The sequence below is a fragment of the Corythoichthys intestinalis genome, chromosome 2, assembly GCF_030265065.1.
Source record: "Corythoichthys intestinalis isolate RoL2023-P3 chromosome 2, ASM3026506v1, whole genome shotgun sequence".
Lineage (NCBI taxonomy): Eukaryota > Metazoa > Chordata > Actinopteri > Syngnathiformes > Syngnathidae > Corythoichthys > Corythoichthys intestinalis.
The window spans coordinates 61144331-61167189 of NC_080396.1; the positions used below are offsets into that span (position 1 = coordinate 61144331).

Consider the following 22859-nt stretch of genomic DNA (forward strand, 5'->3'; position numbering starts at 1 on the left):
TCACCATTTTGATTATTAATGTTAACGAGCAGAAAAACACGCCATAATGGGAGGAATTTACGTAGCGGTAATGCGTCAACACGACGAGTAGACGGACAATTTGGCGCGGAGGCATGGTTGTGACGTCATGTGAGTAGGGTCTATAGGAGGTGGACTTTGGTCCAGCCCCCTTACGGGAAGGCGTGACGCAGAGAATGATGAAGTGTCAGGGGTCTATGACATTGTCTAGATACAGTAAACATAGTCATGTTCTTCAAGAAAAGTTTTCCTCAAGAGCTCTTGTTGTGCATCTGTAGGAGTAATTATTACACACTTGTATGTGAAACTGTCCATTTAAGGTGTTTTTTTTTTTTCCACATTAAAACCAGCAGTGTTGAAAGAGCATTCTTCCTGCTCCCTCTGGATGTTTCCCTGCAGAGCTTTAATCCTTGATGAAGCCCTGCAGCTTTATTGTTTCCACAACATAATAGTCCCTGTGTTGTGCTAGTCTTTTATTTATTATATTCACCCCATTGGTTCTAAAGAGCCATTAATGCTGCGCTAGCTTGTAAGCGTTCGTATCGCTTCTGCGTGGCAACAACTCAACTGTATTTAGCAAGAAGCAGAATTTCAAATTAAATTCTAAATTAAAGAAATATTTTCAAGGCAACTTGGGGTCACTGAGTGAGTAGCACTTTGAGTATTTTCTAATGCTCTCTTTTCCCTCGACTGAGGTATTAAAATTCATATCATACCACCCCGAGTAGCCTCCCTACCTCTTTTCCTCCCCCTGGCTATTGGTTTACATAACCTGGATTTGCACACCTCCCCAGCTGCTGCACACCCACAGTCAAAGCATAAATGCATATATTTGCATTGAACTCAGAATCTTAAGGAGCTTTATTTAACAGCTCACATGGTCATGGATAAACTGTTTTGTAGGGTTACATTCATCTCGTATCATTTCCATATTGTTAAATATACGGATAGAAGCGTGATTTTTCCACTTTTCTGCGAAGAAAAAGGAAGTCAGAAGGTCTAAAACCTAAGGGTCTTGGTATGTGCAGTTTGAAATTCACAAACTAAAGCGTAACATTAAATAGTTACGGTTGAAAAATATTAACATGTCTACATGTAAAAGCAGTCAATTGACAGTCAATGCAGCTGGTACCAAAATTGAGGGGAAGCAGTTGGTTGTCATCAGTTTCTCTGATGAAGAAATGAGAAAGACCTCAGCAGATTGATAAGGTTCAGTACCTATAAAGATTGTGTGCCAATTCTTTTCAGCTTCTTTATACCTGTGTTTGAGTCTATCAGATTATACAGTATGTGCTGTCAGAGCATGGGTATAACTGACGTCACAGTCATCACAGCAAAGGCTGCACTCATAAGCGGTGCCATCAGTTGTGTTTATTATTTTCTCGATTATCAGCAGAGGGGTAGAGCAGCCAAAAATTTTACTCAAGAAAGAGTAGCGTTACTTCAAAATAATATCAATCAAGTTAAAGTAGTCTTCCAAAAAATTTACTCAATTACTAGTAAAAAAAAAGTATTTGTTGAAAAAAATACTCAAGTAATGAGTAACGTTGTGAGTAACTCCTTAAGATGTTTGATTTTTTTTTTTAAACAATGGTATTTTTTTTCTTTGCACAAAGTTATCTATATGAAGTGTTATTATTACACTGTACTATAACATATTACATAACCACATTAAGCCAAAGAAATACTAAAATATGTAGAAAATTAGGCATTATTTATCCAAAGAGTGTGAGTGACCTCTCGTGAAGAAAACATATTTCCTATTATGAAACTAAAAACATCATATCTCCGGTTTTCCATGGTCAATTGGTGCCAAATAAAAACTAGGCGGGAGGTTAAAATCTGCGCTTTTGAGTCATGGTGACGGCGGCCATCTATGTCAAATACTTCATTTTTTACAGTGCTTTGAAAACGCCACGTGATTGAACAGGCCAGCGTGATCATAGAACGGCAAGCTTGAGTCTGATTGGGATAATGGAGTCATGTGATTATTGTTGCGACGTCTCATTGGTGAAACTGGTTGGGCTACTGTAAGCGTCTCTGGAAAAAAAAAAATTTAATAGTGTATGTAGAATAGAGAGGAAAAATCTAACGACTAATGTAGCCCAATGTAGCAGAGTAAGAGTAGTGTTTCATCCTCACAAATCTACTCAAGTAAAAATAGAATATATGGCTTAATAAAACTACTCATAGAAGTACATTTTTCTTAAAAAGTTACTCAATTAAATGTAACGGAGTAAATCTAACGTGTTACTACCCACCTCTGATTATCAGTCGTCTTTCCCTTTAAAGCTAGGCTAAACTTCCAAGATAATATCCCTCAAAAGTGGAGCCACACATTGTGAAAGTAAAACATCAATTAGAATATCATACATTTACTGTATGTGTAGGCACATTTTTCAGTGTTTATTGTCTACTTGAGTCAAAATTACTGTTTAACACAACTACTTTGTAGTACACCTTGGAAATAAGTGTGAACCAGAGACGAGATGAGATTACCATTCAAATGCAAACTTTACATTAAATACCACGTGTTTGTTTCAGGGGTTTATTATTCCCAAATCCTCCTAACGTTTAAGGTGAAAGGTCCCATGTTCGCAGGGGCATTAGAGTGAGGATCTCAATGCAAGGGTCCACCAAACGTGTACAGGTTAGGTCCGGGCTTGAGGGGGTACTTACAGAAGAAAAGATAAATACCAAGAACTCGGAGCTATCCACTCAGTCTAATGGAAGGTGTTATCACGGGCGATCCCCACAGTCTCGCCCACTATCGCGCCCATACTGGATTATCCCTGAAGGGGCCAATGTGCACGCCTTCAATCATTTCCTCTATCACAAGGACTCATCTCTGCTGCTGCCTCTGTGTCAGAGAAGCATCAGCAGAGATGAAGGTATGCGTACTAGGCGGAAGCCAACACAGAAGCTATTTCACGCCACTCATAGGGAACTCATCAGTGGAATAATGGCACGGGAGGTCCATGCTGTTGGTTTATTAAAGCGGAGGCTGAAAAAAGGCGAGGAAAAGAGGTTGGGGAGACAAATAAGGAGGAGTTGCCTTGATAGAAATTGAAAGGTCAAGGCGAATGAGTTATGGAGGGGCAGGGTTTCATTTCATCCCAAGAATGTGGAGGATTTCGCTTCAGGTGTACTTACAGTTCCTCCAGTGTGGCCAATATAGGCTAACATGCAGGATTTTGGGGGGATCCGTTTTTCTACACTTTTAGGCTCACGTAATGCGATTCTGAAATATTTTCTCCAAAGCATCCAAGGTTGAAGAAAGCCATATGGAATTGCATAAAAACTGTTTTTTTCTCTATACCACTTATTCTCCCTATGGTCTAGCCTTCTCTGAATGACAACACACAACATTCCATATTTCTTCTCCTCGCACACTCGCACACCGCAATTCCGTAGTGTACTTCACATCCATGTTGTCACGATCATGTAAAGTGCATCTACCATGCAACAAACTGGTCCAGAATAGACAGGACAGTTGGGAATAAATCTGGATTATTCACGTTGCCCATATTGGACGTTCAGAGAATACGTAATACATGAAGACATCAGCTTGATTATTAAATGATGGGATATCCTAACACTCTTACTCTAAACCACTACAGTCTTGACACTGAAGGCAAACTACATTTTAATAGAATGTTAACTTTGCGGCGCTGTGAACAATTTAACGCAGCTAGACAAACCTGAGCCACATGAGGAGCTTGCAAGCATACTGTATATTTAATATGTTTTTGTTTTTTCTCGCAGGTGTCAGACCGTTGCGTTGTGGCTTTGGTGCCTAAACAGACGTCATCTTACAACATCCCTCCCTCAGCCAGCATATCACGCTCGTCCATCAGCAGATACGGTGAGTCACTAAAGCATTTTGCATTCCAAAAATTGCCACCTTAAATTGCGGTTGATTAGACCAAATGCACCCAAGTTGCTTTAATTTCATTTTTGTTGTTGCTGTTGGATACGCACCCTCATCCTTCACAAGCCTACAAAGCTACACCTTGAAACACGTTGATGGATTTGAACCCATTTACATCTGACACACGGTGCCTCAACTCGATTTATATCATCAGGCTTCGGGCCACAATACCAACATAAGTTTGAGCCAGCTCAGGGTCCTTGGGAAGATGCAGCAAATGCAGAAAAAGAAGAGGTGGTAAAATGAATAGGAGGATTAAGATTGAAAACTGCTATCCACTCTGCGTATCATTCTAGGCCAGGTCCCTTTGGAGGTGAGGTGTTGCCTGGTCATACTCAAACACTTTGTGTGGCTGTATTGGCAGGAAAAAAGAGCTTTGTAGCTCATCTGTGCCTTTGAAGCTAGGTGAGAGAGATCCTCACTGAGATCCTCTCTGCAATGCTCAGATCCCAAATCTCAGGGGATACCAGTGCCAGGAGACTCTTGCTAATTAGCTACTGAGAAAGTGATGTGTTATCGCCAAGGAGCAAGGAGGCAGCGATGTGAGAATGAGGTTGACGTACCGAGGGACAATGGAGCCTTTGGGTGTTCAGCAATGTTTTTTGATGCCGTGATTTGAATGTGACAGCATGTTTTTCCACTCCATGCGGAAGAAAAGGAGTAATGAGGTTTTTTGAGACAGGCCCATTGCTATTGGTCCCATACAGAAAATATGTCACTGAATAATATTACAAATAAGTGATAGTTGGTAAAATAAGTATTACTGTAAGGCGCATCTGACTATAAGCTGCCACCCACCAAATTTGGAACGAAAATGCCATTTGTTCATACATAAACCACACTGGACTATAAGCCGCAGCTGTCCTCACTTTATTTTGGGATATTTACACCAAAGTATATCAACCGGTAACACTTTATTTGGCAGCGGCATCATACAACTGTCATAAGACAAAATGGACCACAATGAAGCTTTGAACCAATTGGCTTCAAAGCTTCATTGCTTCAAGAACTTTCATTTGGCAATTATTGCTTCCTTGGGGGAGACGGTCAACCTCTGTTGCCACCTGCAGTCAACACTGTTGTCGTCCAACATGCCTCCGAGCATGCATTACAGCGCTGCGGATGTAAATACCAATCAAAATTCCTGTTCTGTGCTAATTATATCTTCAGTTCCTGTCCCAGTTGTTTCATTAATTGGTAGCTATGGTATTTGGCAACACTTAATTTGACAATGGTGCCATAAGACTGTCATTAGACAATCATAATTATGACATGACACCGTCATGACCATTATTTGATGCTAATAACAGATGTCATTTAATGTTATCCTGCAAATTATCTCACTTTTGAATGGATGTAAAACATCCAAGCTCGACATAAATGGAGTTAGTGACATAATTTGCCAGATGACATTTAATGAAATCTGTCATAAGCATTCATTAATGCCCATGACAGTGTCTTATGACAGTCTTATGACGCCACTGTCAAATAAAGTGTTACCTATTAACCCAAATAAATCAACATATAAGCTGCACTGGACTATAAGTCGCAGGATTCAAAATGAAGGAAAAAAGTAGCGGCTTATAGTCCTAAAATTACAATAGGCTAAAAGAAACAATAGCTGATGTATAAATTGCAAAGATCCGTGTAGTGTTCCGATTGCTACCTTTTAAACATGATATTGCCCTCAAAATTTCCAAAGCAGCATTGATTAAATGAGATTTTTTTTTTTTTTTTTTTTGTATTCACATTCACGGTCGTTTTTGTAACGAGCAAAGCACTCAAATGTAACACCTCCCTACTGATTTATCTATTGGATGCTTGCTTTAAAATTAAATGTACAGAGTTCTTTCTTTGACTTTGAGAGAAACCACAGTTTTAAGATCAATGAAGACCATTTTTTTTCATACTTAAACAGATTCTTCATTCCGTTACACTGGCAGTCCAGACAGCCTCAGATCTCGCGCTCCAATGATCACACCGGATCTGGAAAGTGGCGTGAAGGTGTGGCATTTGGTGAAGAACCATGAGCATGGAGACCAAAAGGAAGGAGACCGCGGCAGCAAGATGGTTTCTGAGATCTATCTGACCAGACTGCTCGCTACCAAAGTAGGCACTGAAAATATATACATTCCTTGTCAAAATATATGAAAATGTTTGCGACATCAATATGAAACAGAATGGCAAAGATCATGAAACATTTCTAAAATGAAAAAAATCCAAGCAGTAAGGAGATATTAGATTTATTATACCTATATTATATTATATAGTCCAGGGGTTTTCAACCCAGTCCTCAAGGCACACTGTGGGTCCTGGTTTTTGTTCCAGCCGATCCAGCAGAGACAGTTGAACCAATGAGGCTTCTGCTAAAACAAGCCACACCTGACTGCAATCAACTGATTGCACTTGTAAAACACCAGATTGGGGAAAAAGTGTTGTCATCTTGTTTGGTAAGAATGAAATCCTGCACCCACAGTGTGCCTTAGTGGAATAGGTTGGGAACCCCTGAAGTCTATAGCTTTGCATGTTAGACATCCACTCCCTTCTAAACATAGGGAAAGTGAAGACAATTCTTCTGAAAACATTTGGGCAACATTTTATATCAAAAGATGACCGTGAGAAGAGATCGATTGTTCATGTTGTATTTCCAGGTATTCACTGCTCTATTCATCCTGGCATTACTTTCAATAGAACAAAGACCAAGCCATGACATCTGCTGAGTTCAACAGATGAATGTGTACCTTTGGTGTATTGAAAACATCCTTTTGATTTTTGTCAAAGCATTAGTTATTTTCTATTACATTGGCTCATCCGTCTATAAAACATGACTCCAGCCCATTTTGTACTTTTCGGCAAAATTCAATCTGGCCTTCCTATTTAACTCACTAAGGTGTGATCCGCATCTTTATATAGACCACTGTTTCCTTATCTCTTTTGAGTTGAGGTACACTTTTTGCACTGAAAAAATTCTCAGCTGAATAATTTTTCGTAAAATGAAGCAAAAAAAAAATTCAAAAACCTTTCGTAAAATGATTTTTTCGTGTATCGAAGCTTTTGTATCACAAGGTACCACTGTAATAATTTTTTTACTGACTGTTTTTAACACAAGATCTCTGGTTGTGGATGTTGATTACTTCACTATCTAATACGTATATAAATATAGTCTTCAGTGGTAAAAGCCAAATTGAACGCTGTACGTCGACACTTTGCACCATACAGTATATTACAACTCAATAGGAAACACGTCAGTCACATGTTCCTATGCTTCAAATGATGGTGGTTTTAACAAGTTTTTTAAATAAAGCTATATGTATTTTGCACCTAAACGTTTCAGTCTCGATGAAAAATTAACTATTTAATCTCAGTTTTCCTGTAGTTTTGAAGTGGACTGTATCAATATAATTTGATTTTAAAGAAACACTTGGTAGCTTTTCAGTTTTGGTCAATTTTAGCGACGCTAGTGGACAAAAGCGGTCATGTTTTGCCTTAAGGAAGACTGCGTTTCCCATGAGGACCGGCACTGTGTAAAGGATGAATAATAATGTAATGAATCCAGTTGTGGCTAAACAATAGCATATGACGGTTAGCAACCGTGTGGCTTAGTGTGGCTAAACCCTCAACCCCATCCAAACTCGTCAGCGCTGAAGAGTTCAGTTACGGGGGGGCTCACGGCAACAAGTGAAAGCCAGGCCAATGTTTATTTTCTCTGCCATCTTTGCAGAATTCGCGTGAAAGCGTTTGCATCGATTTCTGTCTTTATAATAAATGGGGAAAGGGGGAAGTGACCTATGCCGAAAAGCAGTCATCACATTTGTAGTTTTTTTTTTGTGTGTGGCAGGGTTCCTGCCACCCTCCTCAAAGTTAATTAGTGTCGGTGAAAGCGATACAGACCCCCTCAAGACATAAAAGAGGTGTCATTGTATTCATTGTCAGCCGACATATTATCACGAATGTTATGAAAATATTTTATAAAGGTTAAAAAAGTTACCAAGTGTTGCTTTTAAACTCCATATTGTATTGGAAATACAATTGATATATTATGGATGCATTTTAGTTTGATTCAAGACTAAATTGTTGGTGTAAATATGAATGTTTGTGTACCTCTACTCTCTTATTCATTCCTAAGATTGTGACAGATTATCATGCCATTGTGTATATTGGCTCCTTATACTTAATAATGGTGAAGCTTCAAGGCAAACAATCAATTGAATTACTCTTATGTTAACCACAGGGAACACTCCAAAAATTTGTAGACGACCTGTTCGAGACGCTGTTCAGCACAGTTCATCGAGGAAGTACACTGCCGCTAGCCATCAAATACATGTTTGACTTCTTGGATGAACAGGCCGACAAGCACGGCATTTATGACACTGATGTACGTCATACATGGAAAAGCAACTGGTAAGCAATGATGAAAGGAAAAGGGTAAAAATCATCTTTTGTATAGTGAAAGATCACTGCAAAGGAATTTGCCCACTGAGTGAGCACTCGTCACCCTTAGTCATTCCCTTTGTCTCCATCCCCCAGCCTTCCACTGCGTTTCTGGGTGAATGTGATCAAGAACCCGCAGTTTGTGTTTGACATCCATAAGAGCAGCATCACGGACGCCTGTCTGTCTGTGGTTGCTCAGACATTTATGGATTCTTGCTCCACTTCTGAACACCGCCTGGGCAAAGACTCCCCTTCCAATAAGCTGCTCTACGCTAAAGATATCCCCAATTACAAGAGCTGGGTAGAGAGGTAAGCTTTATACTTTATGCACCATTCCCGTTGCGTCCTTGTTAAAGTCTTCTTGGTTACATCAAACTTCTATTCACTTTGCTGAACTACACATCTCAAATGCTGCTCGCAAGATGCACTCTTTGACGTTAACGCCTCTGAAAGTGTGACCTTAAAAGATCATTTAGAGTTCAACTTGTTGGTTCAAGAAATGACATGTGCTATCTCACAGGTACTATGCCGACATCAACCGGCTGCCAGCCATCAGCGACCAGGACATGAACGCCTACTTGGCAGAACAGGCTAGACTCCACTCCAGCGAGTTCAACATGCTGAGTGCCCTCAACGAGATCTACTCTTATATCAGCAAGTACAGCGAGGAGGTAGGTGCTCGCCTGTAAGACGAGGTGGTTAAGATGACTGGATGTCATGAGTTGTGACACAAAGAGACCCATTACTAGGGCTGTAACAACACAGAATATATTTTTTAAAATAGAATCAATACATGAGCTTTTTATGTCACCACCAAAACATTAATCGAATGTCACTTGGCTGTAGCAGCTTTGTGTTTCTAGAGTTCTTGACAAAGTCAGGGCCGTTCCTGACCAATTTTGTGCCCTAGGCAACACATTTGTTGGCGCCCCCGTCCCCACCCCCCTATTTTCACCACATATATTAAAACACTCACACTGAAAAAGCACATTATCTCTTTCTAATTTATTATATTAAAAAAGACAACGAACAAGTGCAGAAATTAAAAGAAAAATACTGTAATAAATATTCAAAAGTATCAATAAAAAACACTTCAAAAACAAATGCATTAAATAAAGTACAATTGGTATTACAATATGATTAAAACCCACCCACACAAACCTCTATAAAGACACAAAGAACACTTTAAAATGAAACTTTTTTTTTTCACCTTGACCTATTCCCTTACTCGGCTTGTCTTCACTGATACAAAAGCATCTATTGCACTTTCATATTACAGTTGTTTTGGAAGGTGCACTTCTTTCCTGGACTTGGTGGGCTTGGACTTGGTGCTGATGTGGATAAATACCGCTGTAAAAGATGGCCCAGGATGTACAGAGGTAGAAGGAAAATATTTCAGAAGAGCATCTACAATGAGAAGAAAGTGGAATGTTACATTATAATAGTCAAATAGCTGTTGATTGTGAAACCCGCATGACATAACCATAATAGCGCCTAAATTCTTGCAGCCTACTGTACCTGTCTATTGGATCCGTTAACTATCTTTGATGGGCGTAGTTAAAATAAAATAAACTCTTGAAGCACGGCAACTACACAGTCAATTGCGGAGGCTAAAAATAGCACCTTCAGGTAGCTTGCTGGTCTGCTGGGTGTTGAGTGGGACTAGGGTCTGTGGTGAAATTATCGCATCACAGAAAAAAGTGAAACGGGCAGAAGGCACACGAGAAAAATTATTTCATTATTATTTAAAGACTTATTACGAACGGTTTTGTTGTTCTTTTGTTTTATTGTTTTGTATTTTTTTGGAATACTGCTATCATTAAGTATTAGTTGAATATTTTTCTTGACACCCTTTTGGACGCTGGTGCGCCCTTAGATGGTTGCTCAACTCGCCTTATGGGCGGCACGGGTCTGGACAAAGTACATATACATTTACAAAGAATATTCAAAAGGTGTGTTCATCAGGGAGGGCAAAGCACAATTGTACATGTGTTAAGTGTTTCTTTTTAAAGATGATAGCATTTATTATATAGTTTCAAGTTTTGCTGGTTCATGTCGATAAGGGTTCAAGTTAAAATTTATAATAACTGATGTGAAATGTTTAAAAAGTGCAAGAAGGAACCATTAGGAATAGGAATAGGCGTATGTAGCGTTTGGCTTTTGGCTTTGACTTTTAATACAATGGGAGACGAGGAAAGACCAGTCTCGCTACTGTGTCTAAAAATGTTTGTAGTGGACAGTAGGAGGCCAAATCAATTAAGATGTCACTTAAAGACATTAGACCCAATCACATTGATATACCGCTTGATTTTTTTCAGCGAAAGCGTCCCAAATATTGCTAACAATCGTCCCGCTCTGTGAGTGTTACATCAGTAAACCAGCGAGCACTGTCAGCATCATATAAGATTGCATACCAAGTTGCTCAGTGTAAAATAACCCCATACCATCAAAAAGCAGCTAATACCACCTGCAGACAAAATCAAAATCAAAACAAAACAATGACACTGTCGTTTTTGTTCTATTAATTTTTGTTTTTTCGGTCAAATTGTTTGCCACATTGTACTCTTGAGTTATTGTTGCCAATCACTGTGACCTATTTAACCTTTATGGAACTTGATTACTTGAATTTTCAATATCAAATGGTCAAAAAATGTACCTTGAGCGTGTTTAGTTTGGATGCGATTTTTTTTTTTTTTTTTTTTTTTTTTAATTCAGGCAGGGATGCACTTCAAGTCTTTTCTGTTACAAACAAAAAATGTTAAAGTATAACTTTATTGTAAGTTGATCTGTTTTACTTTTTTATGTGAACAAGGACAATGCCATGCAGAGGTGTACTTATAATAATATATTAGTTTTTTTACTTTTAATACTTTAACTTTTTACTTTTTTAGACAAATATATATACTGTATATATTATATAATTTTTATATATATATAGCCTATTTACAGTGGCAGCACAGAGTTGGGGGGGGCACGAAACGTTTGTGTCTTTCTGAGGGGGGCGTGACAGAAAGTAATTGAGAAGCACTGTACTAGCCCATGTGTTTTAAGTGCTAATAACTACAAAACATAATGTTGTTGAGACCAAGCAGAAGCAGGATCATACACATGCAATACACACATACATGCACGTTCAGATGACAAGAAGCACAAAAGAAAGGAAAGAGAAAAGAGAGACCATTTATGGGAACATACTCTGCCTCTAATGTCAGCTCCTCCTCTGGGAAGTCTGACCTTTACGTTGGACCACCACACCGCTCTATCTCGCTCTCCTTCCCTGTGTCCTCTCTTTGCGTCTATTATCTAGTTGGCTTTCCGCTTTGCTCTCAACGGATCGCTTAGCTTTGCATTTTGCAGCTTCTGAGTCCCATTTTCAAACATATACTTGACACCCGTGATATCGCGCATGTAATACTAATGAATTGTGTGCACCCCTCAAAAGATGATTTGCCTTTATTCTACCCTCATCTGATTTGTCACGATCCATGCTCATTCGGCAACAGTGATCACTTTCATTTTAAAACTACCAGAATAACTTTCCAGTTTTCTCAACATTTTGTACTTTGGGGGATTTCCATACCTGTCAACCCGAGCCCGTTGGCAATCTAACAAATAGTGACGTATGCCCTTACAAATTGGTCACTAATTTTACAACGTTGTATAAAGCGTGCAAAATGAAACAAAAATAAAAGTCAATTTTTAAAATAATATGAATTTATTGGTAATATTGTGACATATAACCTGCTGCAATCGAAGAACAATCAATATCTTCAGCTACATCATGATTACTAAAATTTAACAGTGACTTTTCTTATAATTGTATGCAGCTCTTTTGGCAATTTCTATCATGTCTTGATGGCTGCACTTCATGGCACTTCAGCTCGCAATTCAGTTTGACTTGAAGGTAGTTCGTTAGTGTGTCCAATTATAAATTAAAAAGGTCAATTGATAAAATTAACTTACCGATCCAATCTTTGAGTCATGGAACATTTATTTAGCTAATTCTGAGAAGTGATCAGCAATAGTTGCCGGTAAATTTGTTTAGCCGTGTTTGATTTTTATGATCTTCATGTGATGTAAAGCACTTTGAAATGCCTTGTGTTGAGTTGTGCTATATAAATAAATTTGCCTTGCCTTGCCTTAGCAACAAATTGGCAGAATAAAATCTCCGCTGTCGTCACTTTTCATTCTGCAGACTTCATCTTTATGACCAGTGTTGTTAATCTTACTTTTAAAAATTACAGTTACAAATTACTTCACCCAAAAAGTAATTGAGTTAGTAACTCAGTTACTTGGCAAAGTAACTGTGTTACCTGTCTTGTTTTGTTTTGGTTTTTTTTATTTAAATAAAAAAACATAGTAACATTTGCTATGTTTTGAAATTGTTTAAGGTTGTCAATCAACTGTTAAAGTTGTTAAATTTGCTACCATTTTTTATTAGTTCCCTTCTGTCTACTTTCGACATGTTAAAGTTTAAAACTGTTTCATCATTTAAAGATAGATTCAAGTCAAGATTTTGCCGATATAGGAGTATTTTAGATAAAAAGTTACTTAAGTTCGCTAGGAAGGTTCACTACAGCAGAACCTTTCTGAGAAGTCTACTGCTTCAAAATGGCGGCTGTTTATTAACACCGCTGTCTGTCATTTTGCATGTAGTTTTATAACCATGTGATATCTAGGCGTAGATTGTAGGCTGTCGGCTATAGTCAGGAAATATTGGAGCCACCTAGCCTAGCTTCACGTTTGCTACAGCGTCACAACAAACACTCTTCTTTCTCAGTGTCTCTGACTTTTCTCGCGTCATTCAACCAACGTAGTAACGCATCATAACGCACATTGTCTCGTTGAGAAACGGTGACAAAATCCGAACGGAGAAAAAAAAAACGTAATGCACGAAAAACGTACAAATTTTGAACGTACGGCGTACACATTTAAAAATCAGTGCTCACTTGTACGAATTACGCCGAAACGTACAACTTGACAGCTCTGGATTTCATGTGTGACAGTTTTAAAGATACATTTCCACCACTGATTAAAAGACAAGATGCTTTTTTAGCAAGAGTCGAAATCCGTTGATAGAAAAAAATTGCGTGTGGGGATTGAGACATGAGTTCTGTGGACATTTGTAACCCACTGTTATTACAAACTTACTGTATTTTAAGAGAGGGCCTGCTTACCTTGTCAATTGCCAGGTGCACTTACAACATTTCAGTCATGAATTGTTCACCCCATTTTCTGCACAGAGATGTAACTGTCACCTTTTTAAGGGAATGAGACATCCCTCTGTGACTGGTGACAAATGGATTTGGCGTGGTTTATGCGCTCAACAGTGCAAACGCTGCGGCTGCATTTGAGTCTGCAAAATTACCAACAAATGTTAAGAGATCTGTTCTATTGAACAACTTGGGCCAAAAATAGAAATCTAGATCCCTTTTCTATGAGGCAGACTTGCTAAGCACGTGCACCACTGTGCCAGATTTGATTTACAGTATAGAGTGCTTTGTGCAAACTCCACACAGAACTGCCTGAACAGGGATGTGAACGCGAGACCTCTCAACGATTGCATTCATTCATCTACCTCATCACTCATCCTCATAAAGGCCGAGTTATGCTACTGCGGCAGACCTGTGCCGTCAACGCAGACCGGATTTACGACCCTCCTCCGTAGCCTTTCGTGTTCCTTCACAATTTTCTGACTTCGCGTGGCGTCAACGCGTGTGACGTGGTGGAAATGGACTGTGATTGGTCCGCTCAGACTGTTGTTTCCGGTTCACAGCGAAATCACCGCCATTGTCAAAGATTATTTTGCTACACGCAAAAATGGACCAAGCCGACGAGAGTATCAACGAAGAGCAAATACGACAACTTCTACAATATCTCGTCAAGACATTATGAAGATTGGCAAATGGCAAGCAATTCGTGGGAGGAGATTGCTGAAAATATGGGGTTGGAGGTCAGCCAGCGATTGAAAAAAATGGAAGAACCACCAAGACAAGTATGTGTGTGTTCGGAATCGACTGGCCACACGAAGCGGTGACCCAGTCGGCCAAAAACTGCCGGCTTTTTATCACTTTATGTCCTATTTTTGGTTGGTGCATGTCATCATTTAATGTGTACATATTTTTGCTGTGAGTCTGTGACTTAATTAAGTGTCTCACTTCAAGTATATGAAGAAAAAAAGCAGAGGTGTTGGTGTTAAAAGAGTTGTTTTGATGTTTAATTTTCAACTAGACAGTTCACACACTTGATACATCATCACTGATTGAGAGTGCCTCGGTGTTTTTATGATAACGTGTTTGCCATCAAGGCTATAACGCAATTTAGGAAGTTCCATAGCCGTCAGAAATCTGCTTCCCACTGGCTGGTTGTAGGACACGGCAAAAAAAAAAAAACGGGCTGGAGGGCTGTCCACAATTCTTTGCAGACTTCGGACAAAACGCTGGACACAGTGCTCGACGCAAGTTTGAAGCTAGCCGCCACAGTTTGCTGGCTTCCACCCGAGGCTAAAATTCGTACTGTGAAGGCATCAACTGTCTGACAGACCGCCTCCGAAAAAGTCTTCTGTGTCGCCTGCACCTCAACATTTGTTTGATCAACATTTGTTCTCCAATCTTGATGAACTGAAGATCCACATTCAAGCATTTTATCTCCATTAGCATTTTAACATAGCAGTGTAACCAGAAGGAAACTAGAAGTCGTCAAGAGTCCCCTAAAACCCTACGAACACAATGCCATACCCCTCTAGTGGCTTGGCGGTGAATTAGAGAGCAATTCGTTCCCTTGCCGCAGAACTATCAAATGCTCATTGACGCAGTAGTCGCTTCGCTGTCACCACAACATAGTAGCATAACTCAGGCTTAAGGGTAAAGGGGAAGCCTATCCCACCTGAAAATGAGGTTGAGGCAGGGTATATTCTGAACTGGGTGCCAGCCAATCAGAGGACACAAAGAGACAAAATAAACAAAAATTCATGCTCACATTCATACCTACTGGCAATTTGGAGCATTCAATCCACTTACCATGCATGTTTTGGGGATATGTCAGGAAACCCACACAAGCTTGGGAAGAACATGCAAATTCCACGCACGCAGAAAAGCAGATAACCAGCTGTCCACAGTGACACTCATTTAAATATGATGACAGGAATAATAATAATGATAATAATATTACCACTGTTTCTCCAGTTCATGATCAGTAAATGTCTATATGTATGCAGAGAAATATGACTATTCGCTCCTTCCTGTCATGTTTTTCCAGTCTTCACCCTGAATAGTACTGTTACCCTGATTGAGATTGGTCTTGACAGGCATGCAATAGTTGAAAGGACAAAACACAGCACTTGTCAAAAGCTGGCGTTTGAACCTTGACAAACGTCGCATTTACACGACAGGGCTCAAAAGATGAAAAGCAAAAGGCTAATAGATAAATATTTCTCAACAAAGACAAAAGCATATTTTTGTTCTTGTCTGCCCCATCTGAAAAATACAACACATGGTTTGGTATCTGTGACCATTTCTTCTCACAAGGATCTTTTTTTTTTCTTATTGTTTCTGAACAGATCACGGAAGCCTTGGAACAGGACGACCATGCTAGGAAGCAGAGACTGTCCTACAAGGTGGAGCAACTCATTGCCGCCATGTCACTTGAAAGCTGAGACTAAAAAAGACTGAGGACTGATGTAATGAACGGGCAAGCTAAACAGGCACACGTTTGCTTTAGTTTGTGTCCCAGACTCTCCCCGTTATGGCACATGGCACTCGTGCTCTGAGGCAATAGCCCAGTAAGGGGCGTGAAAATGGAACGCCGCAACAGGACTTATTTATTTATTCATGTCGTCTACCAGGACATTGTCCAAATGGAACTTGTGAGCGTGTGTGTTTGTGTGTGCAGTTGTGCGTGGTCGAGGAAAGCAGAGATCTCATGCTGGACTGCTGTGTTCAGATTTTATTTTTGTACTCTGACTTTTAAATATCATCAGTTGCTACTGGAACAACCACCAAGGCTCTTCTAAATGTCACCATTGGTCTTCTAGCAGTCCAATCCAGATGGAAGAGTCACATGACTGAGACTGCGTACAGGACAAAAGGGTGAAGGACGCAAACAGAAGCAGCACGCATCTGTAAATGTAGCAGTGACGATTGGGCCAATATGAATGTAATGAAGTTTCTATTTTGTTATTATTTTTTGGGAGGGAAAACAGTTGTGGGGTCCCATGATGCTTTTTTTGGGGCGGAGGGGAGTGACTTTTAGTTTCTCCGTCTCAGAGCTACCGAATCTCAAGCACTTCACCACATGGCTGCTCATACCGAGCTCAAATCCTCTGTTTGCATTCCAATCACTTCATATCTTGCTTTGTTTGCATGCTGTCCCACATCACACACGTCAGCTGTTAAAGTGATCGATCCAAGTGCCAACATGTCGAGGTGGCCGGTCGCAGGCCTCAATCAATACAACCATCACTGATGTCATTGCACAGGGAGCCAGATGCCTAGATGTGTCGGTCTTGTTTGACCAAGTGCCAAATGTTTCTCAGAAATCGGTTCACGCTTTACAAATGGAACTTCAAACCCGCCAAAATTTGCTGGAAGAGAGAATTATGATGCTAAAATAAAACATCAAACAAAGATGATCATAAATTCAAAACAATATCTTATCAAATTATACTAATTCGTGACATGATAAAGGTGATCTTTTGAGTGGATTTGCCAATTTTTCTTACAGAAAACATGGATCATCCAACAAAAGTATTTGAGACGCTATAACATTGGAAACTGGATAAATACAACATGTCTAGAACTGCAGTTTGAGTTGGATTTTTCTAAGGACATATCTTGAGTTCTATCCTGATGACGATTGAGTTGTGAAGTAATAAATAGATCGATATTATTTATGGCTTGACAAGTCAACCCGAACAGTACTGGCAGGGGCAGACTGGGAAGTGGAGTGGCCCGGAAGTCAGTGAAAGACCGGCCCACTTCATGGAAGGTGTTGGAAGCCATCCAGCCGGCAACACAAGTACCTATACCTGTACCTTGTTGGGGAAAAAAAACAAATTTGATGTTGTTTTGGGGGAAAAAATCATACAGTAGACAACCTAAACCCTTAACTAGCCTAGAAATAAAATTATTACAACAGTGTTGTGATTTTAAAGCAAACAGGTCATTGATACAACAAACTATAACAATACTAAATCATTAGAGAAATGTAACCTGATCAAAGTACACATGTAGGACTTTTAATTAAAATTTTCAAAAATGCATAGTTTTGACTTGTAGTCAGAGATGTCCACTACTAACATTTACCAACCTTGGCCAGAACTTATTCAGAATTGTGGATTTACAGTACCACAAAAATAAGAACTGTAACCAGATAAAAATTGACAGATAGGACATGTAACATGTTTTTTCTAAATACAGTGGTGCCTCTATATACGTTTAGTTAATCCGTTCCAGGACCTAGTTTGTAAGTCGATGGTCATATGTCGAGCAGGATTTTCCCATGAGAATACATTATAATTCCATTAAATCATTCCACCGCCCAAAAACCAATACTAAATCCTTAATAAATACTGCTGGTACTATTGCAAATAGCAATTACACAGAGCAAAAGAAGTGCATTGTGAATAAAAATTGGAATAATAATAAATTAATAGTATTGATAATAATAACACCTGTAATAATAATAACAAATTGGGTTCTAATGTGTCAGATGTATTTTTGCGTGGTGTACGACGCTCATAATTTTCTATTACTTCCAACGTCATTTTAATGGTAAGCATCACCTTTTTTCAACCCATGTTGATTGCTCTTACAAGAAAATCTGTCGTGCGTCAGTCTTGTAGGGGGAAAAAAAAAATGCTGCTGTCATAAATCGTCGTATTTCGAGCATAACGCCGGATGTAGAAACAAATGGCGAGTCAAATATTACATCAGATGTTGAAAAGATCGTGTGTTGAAGCAATCGGATATCGAGGTTTCTACTGTACTGGTCCAGTAAAAATGCAATTTTGATTATGTGAGCAGTCAGAGATCCACTACTAAAATTCACCAACCTTGGCCAGGACTTATTCAAAATTGTGGATTTACAGTACCACAAAAATGAGTACTGTAACCTGATCAAAGTATACATGTAGGACTTTTAAGTCATTTTTCTAAATATTGGCATACCAGAAATGCATAGTTTTGAGTATGGGAGTAGTTAGAGGTGTCTACTACTAATATTCACCAACCTTGGCCAGATTTTATTCAGATTTGTAGATTTACAGTGCCACAAAAATGAGAACTGTAACGTATTATCTACTATTAAAATATCCCGTGGCTGAGGGGATTCACATAAGATTGTACTGACGTGAGAGCGCACATAACGTACATGTAGATGTAGCAGTTTTATGATCAGGCGAGTTTATTTCCTTTATTAAATGATGACAATGGTGGTGTTACATATTTTGGAGTGTTGAGAGTGTTTTTAAGAGTTAGGAGCAACGTGAGCACATCGAAATCAACTGCCTTGCCACTAGATCAGAATGCATTGAGCGTAATGCTTGGATCATGCTAATTTTAGGGTCCACTCATTGGACCACGGAACATGAACGTCCGCTGTTTTGCGCATGTGTAGTGACACCAAACCCTACTTATTTTAGGAATGGCGTACCGCACGAATGCTATTTTTAGACCGTGACGTCTCATCGTAAAGCGGGAGTAAAGCCGATGTGGGACATTATAGACCCGCCCTCGCATAGAAACAACGTAATTGGTGCTACTTTTCTCCGGTAATCTTTCACAAACGAACATGCCGATCACACATTGCTTTTTTGGAACTTGTAGAAACGACTCTAGACATTACGAGACATGAAGGATGTTTTCTTCACACGTTTCCGGAAACCAAAAAGGAGGAAAAAATGTGAAGACCGAATCAACTTGTGCGGACTTTAACACCAGCACGGTGAATCCATTCACATTTCATACGCAGTAAACATTTTGTTGGGTTGGCATGGTCTTTCAGAAGACAAAGAGGTAAGCCTTTTTTATATTTTTAACTTATGTTTTTAGCATAACGTTGTGCCGTACTGCTTCTGTCTGACAATTAATGACCTGAAAAGAATTACAATGGTATCTGACTGACTGCCACTGTTACTCTTTCTGTTATATATATATATAGGGAAAGACAGGGCTGATAGTAAAGGATAGCTTGTTGAAACAGGAGAATGTCATTGTCAGTCGCGTCGATAAAAAAGCTAAGGCTATGCTTAGGTTGGCTCGTTTTTTTCGTCTTTTTCAGCCTTCGACACTCAAGCCATCTCTTTAACTGAACATTTTTATGTTCTTCCACATCTTTGCCAGTGTATTTGGCACCAGGCACATCATTTTCGGAGAGAATTGGTAGGTTTAGCTCTGTAAACATCTCCTTCGTACACGATTTTCATTCATTTCCTATTATGGACAAATGGTGGGTTGTCCCTACTTAGCAACAGTAGCTAATGTCATGAATATTAATAAGCGGAAGTGACTTGTCGCTTGCGGTACGCCATTACGACCCTACTTATTTTTCCCGACACCACCGGGCCACCGGGGGAATCCCCTGTAACCCCGTATGCCGATCCACCCTTCAGTACTGGCACAGGAGATTCACCAGGCTGCAATCTCCTCTGTCTGGGTATCAATGCATTTACATACTATGATTACATTATTGTTCTGCCTGCTACTATACACCGCTGGCATAGTTATCCTTGCCACAAAAATGGATGCTCATATTAATTGTAAGCAATAAAATACTGTACAGTATAATGACCGGTTGTAAGTGAAATTCTGAGTTTGACAGTCTGGTGTTACGATATTTGTTTGTTCGGGGCACACAGCTGAAACTACGTAATGACAACAAGGGTGAAAGGTGGGCTCAGGTACAGTCACGCTCAGTTTTTCCTATACTTTTAATCCTTGAAAAAGCAAAGGTGAAGAAGAGAACAGGCTGTACTCAGCCAGTCATTGTCCAGCGCACTTTCTGAAGACAGGCATCAGGGGATGATGGGGAAGTCGGGGACAGATAGGTGCAAGAGACCCCTTCAGCTTTCTGCTCCTACTTTGAAGCTTCACTTTGATCCGATCTGCTGTTGTTGCACAGGAAATGGAATGTTAACAAACAAGAAGAACCTAGAGCTAGGGTATGACAGTGATGGTGTAGTCTGCCATTACAGGCGCACATGACAACATGGAAAAGTTGCTTCTGCTTCCGTTCAAATACCAAGTCCTGTATCTGTACTTCCACAATAGTTCCACTAAAGGAATAACAATGAAAAGTGAAAATACTGACGCCAACATAATGGATACCAGCTATCCACTTAAAGCTGATGATGTTTCATATATATTTTTATATTTATTTTGATGTATTTATTTGTAAAAATAAAAGGGACCGTGTACATTAATAAACATTCATGTAAATACACTTCTATCTGGGCTTGATGGTATTCGTTGTTCCCAATTACTAGATATTTGACAAACTATCAAAAACACTGCATGCTAACAATGTTTTTTGTTTTGTCACACTTTTTTTCTCGCATGTCTCATCACTTTCTTTTGATGCATTTTTTTTCCCATTTATTTCTCTTTTTAGACCTTTGATATGATCTTTTTGCCAATATATATGCTGTATGACAAAAGTCCCTGGTGTAATAGTAACAGAGCCGTCACTATCTCAGTAAAACTCGCGCTAACAGTGGAAATTATCAAAAAGTGCTTCACATTCATCTAAGTGAACACTATTATAAAGAAGTACTATTATGCTCTATTTTTTTGCATTTCAAACGGTGTCATAATAGAAGTTTTCACATCCTTTGGTTAAAATATGTAAGGGATGAACAGCTACAGCACACATTGGATTTGCATCTAACTGGCTGAAAGACGCTTGTCTTTTATTTAAATAAAAGTTGTTCCACCGAAACCAGACACTACTCGTACAGTGTCAAAATGTGATTTAAATGTGTGTTTTTATTGTCAAAAAATAAATAAATATTCAGGCTTGTTTATGAGATCACCTCAGAAATTATTGTTTCAATCAAGTTATACGTTTACCGTTTTGTTATGTTTTTGTTTTTTTTTAAGTTATACCAGTCCTGCCACTAGTCTGACACCATTTGCAGACACCTTCAACATTATGTGCAGAAACTTAGTGTTTTGGAGTGTGTAAACACAATGCTTCTTTTGGATCAAAGTCTTCCCGAGCTCAGCATATACGAATTGTATCATCCTCATACCTCACATTGCTTGTACAGAGTAATGCTTTCAATCATTTGAAAGAAGACCTAAATGCCTTCTCCTCTTCCAAGCGATGACATGTTTATCTCAATATGTTCACACTTCCTGCATTCCGAGGTTTTGATTCACCTCACTCCTGAAATTGTCGAGTGCGAGTGTTTTTAATTTGTGCTTTTAGTTCGGCCTGCTTCTCCATCTGCTCCTCCTGGAAACCCATTGATGCAACTCTTGAAACACAGCTGAATGCACTTCTTTTCCCAGAAATTTGAAAAAGTTGTATTTGATCAATAATAGCTTGTCTGCTCACTAGCTTTGGATTCATTTCACTTTCAAAAGCTGAGAATGCTTCATTTGTATTATGTTTCCTTTTTGATGCTCACATGATATCTGGTTTAATTGCTCTACAACAGGACGTGGAGCTTTTCCCTAAAAGATGCTTTGCGCAGTTTTTCCTCAGTTTGTCAAAGGGCTGAATTTGTGCTTTTGGCTAGATAGTGTCATGCCGTACACCAAACAAGAAAAAAGAAAAAAAAAATCCCTCGTTCGGTGGTTTTTGGGCAGAGGGATCAAAGTATTACTCCAAAGTAGGAATCCTTCCATTTGACACACCTTGTCAAAAAAAAAAAAAGTCTTTGTACACACTGGAGTTCTGTACAATAATAATTACTGGAAATGATAGTAATGGCTGTATGTCCTTGTTATTTTATAAAGGTGTTGTGAAAATTGTAAGAAAATTAAGGTATTTAAATTAGTTGTTCTCATGTTTTCTTATTTTTACTTGTTTTGGGTTTTATGATAATATATGATGTGTACCTATTGTAAATATGAAGCACACCTATTTTGCAAGCCAAGGATTCACTTTATACCATTGTTATATATGAATAAACTTTGCTGGTTAAAAAGTGCATTCACATACTTTCATTGAATTTTTTCACATCGGATTGGCTCACATACTTTGCTGAACACAAGTTTAGAACACCATTACATGTAAAATACTGTATATGCTATACAGTCCCTAAATTAACAGCATCCACAAGTTTGTGTGAATATGCCAATAAGCACTTAGTTCCAAATGATATTTTCATACCAGCGATAAGTTTTCAAATGTTTTGAAATTAAAATATACATCCACAGTACTACTAGTATATATGGGAATCTACCCAATAAAATTCAGACAAGAAGCAAGTTTGAAGCTGTGTGACATTTAGACTTTTAATCCTCTGTATATCTTG

The 22859-nt window shown here is 39.0% G+C and overlaps 1 protein-coding gene across 1 annotated transcript in view; it reads left to right on the forward strand.

Annotated features, from left to right (window-relative positions):
* The window catches only part of plxna2 (plexin A2), a 321401-nt gene extending 298904 nt beyond the window's left edge, over nucleotides 1–22497 (forward strand). The window contains exons 27-32 of the mRNA XM_057828893.1: nucleotides 3784–3883; nucleotides 5868–6058; nucleotides 8181–8350; nucleotides 8477–8689; nucleotides 8901–9051; nucleotides 15939–22497. Of these exons, the coding sequence (XP_057684876.1) occupies nucleotides 3784–3883; nucleotides 5868–6058; nucleotides 8181–8350; nucleotides 8477–8689; nucleotides 8901–9051; nucleotides 15939–16034 (921 nt within the window). The 3' untranslated portion in view covers nucleotides 16035–22497. The remainder of the gene's footprint in view (nucleotides 1–3783; nucleotides 3884–5867; nucleotides 6059–8180; nucleotides 8351–8476; nucleotides 8690–8900; nucleotides 9052–15938) is intronic.
* Nucleotides 22498–22859: the final 362 nt, after the last annotated feature.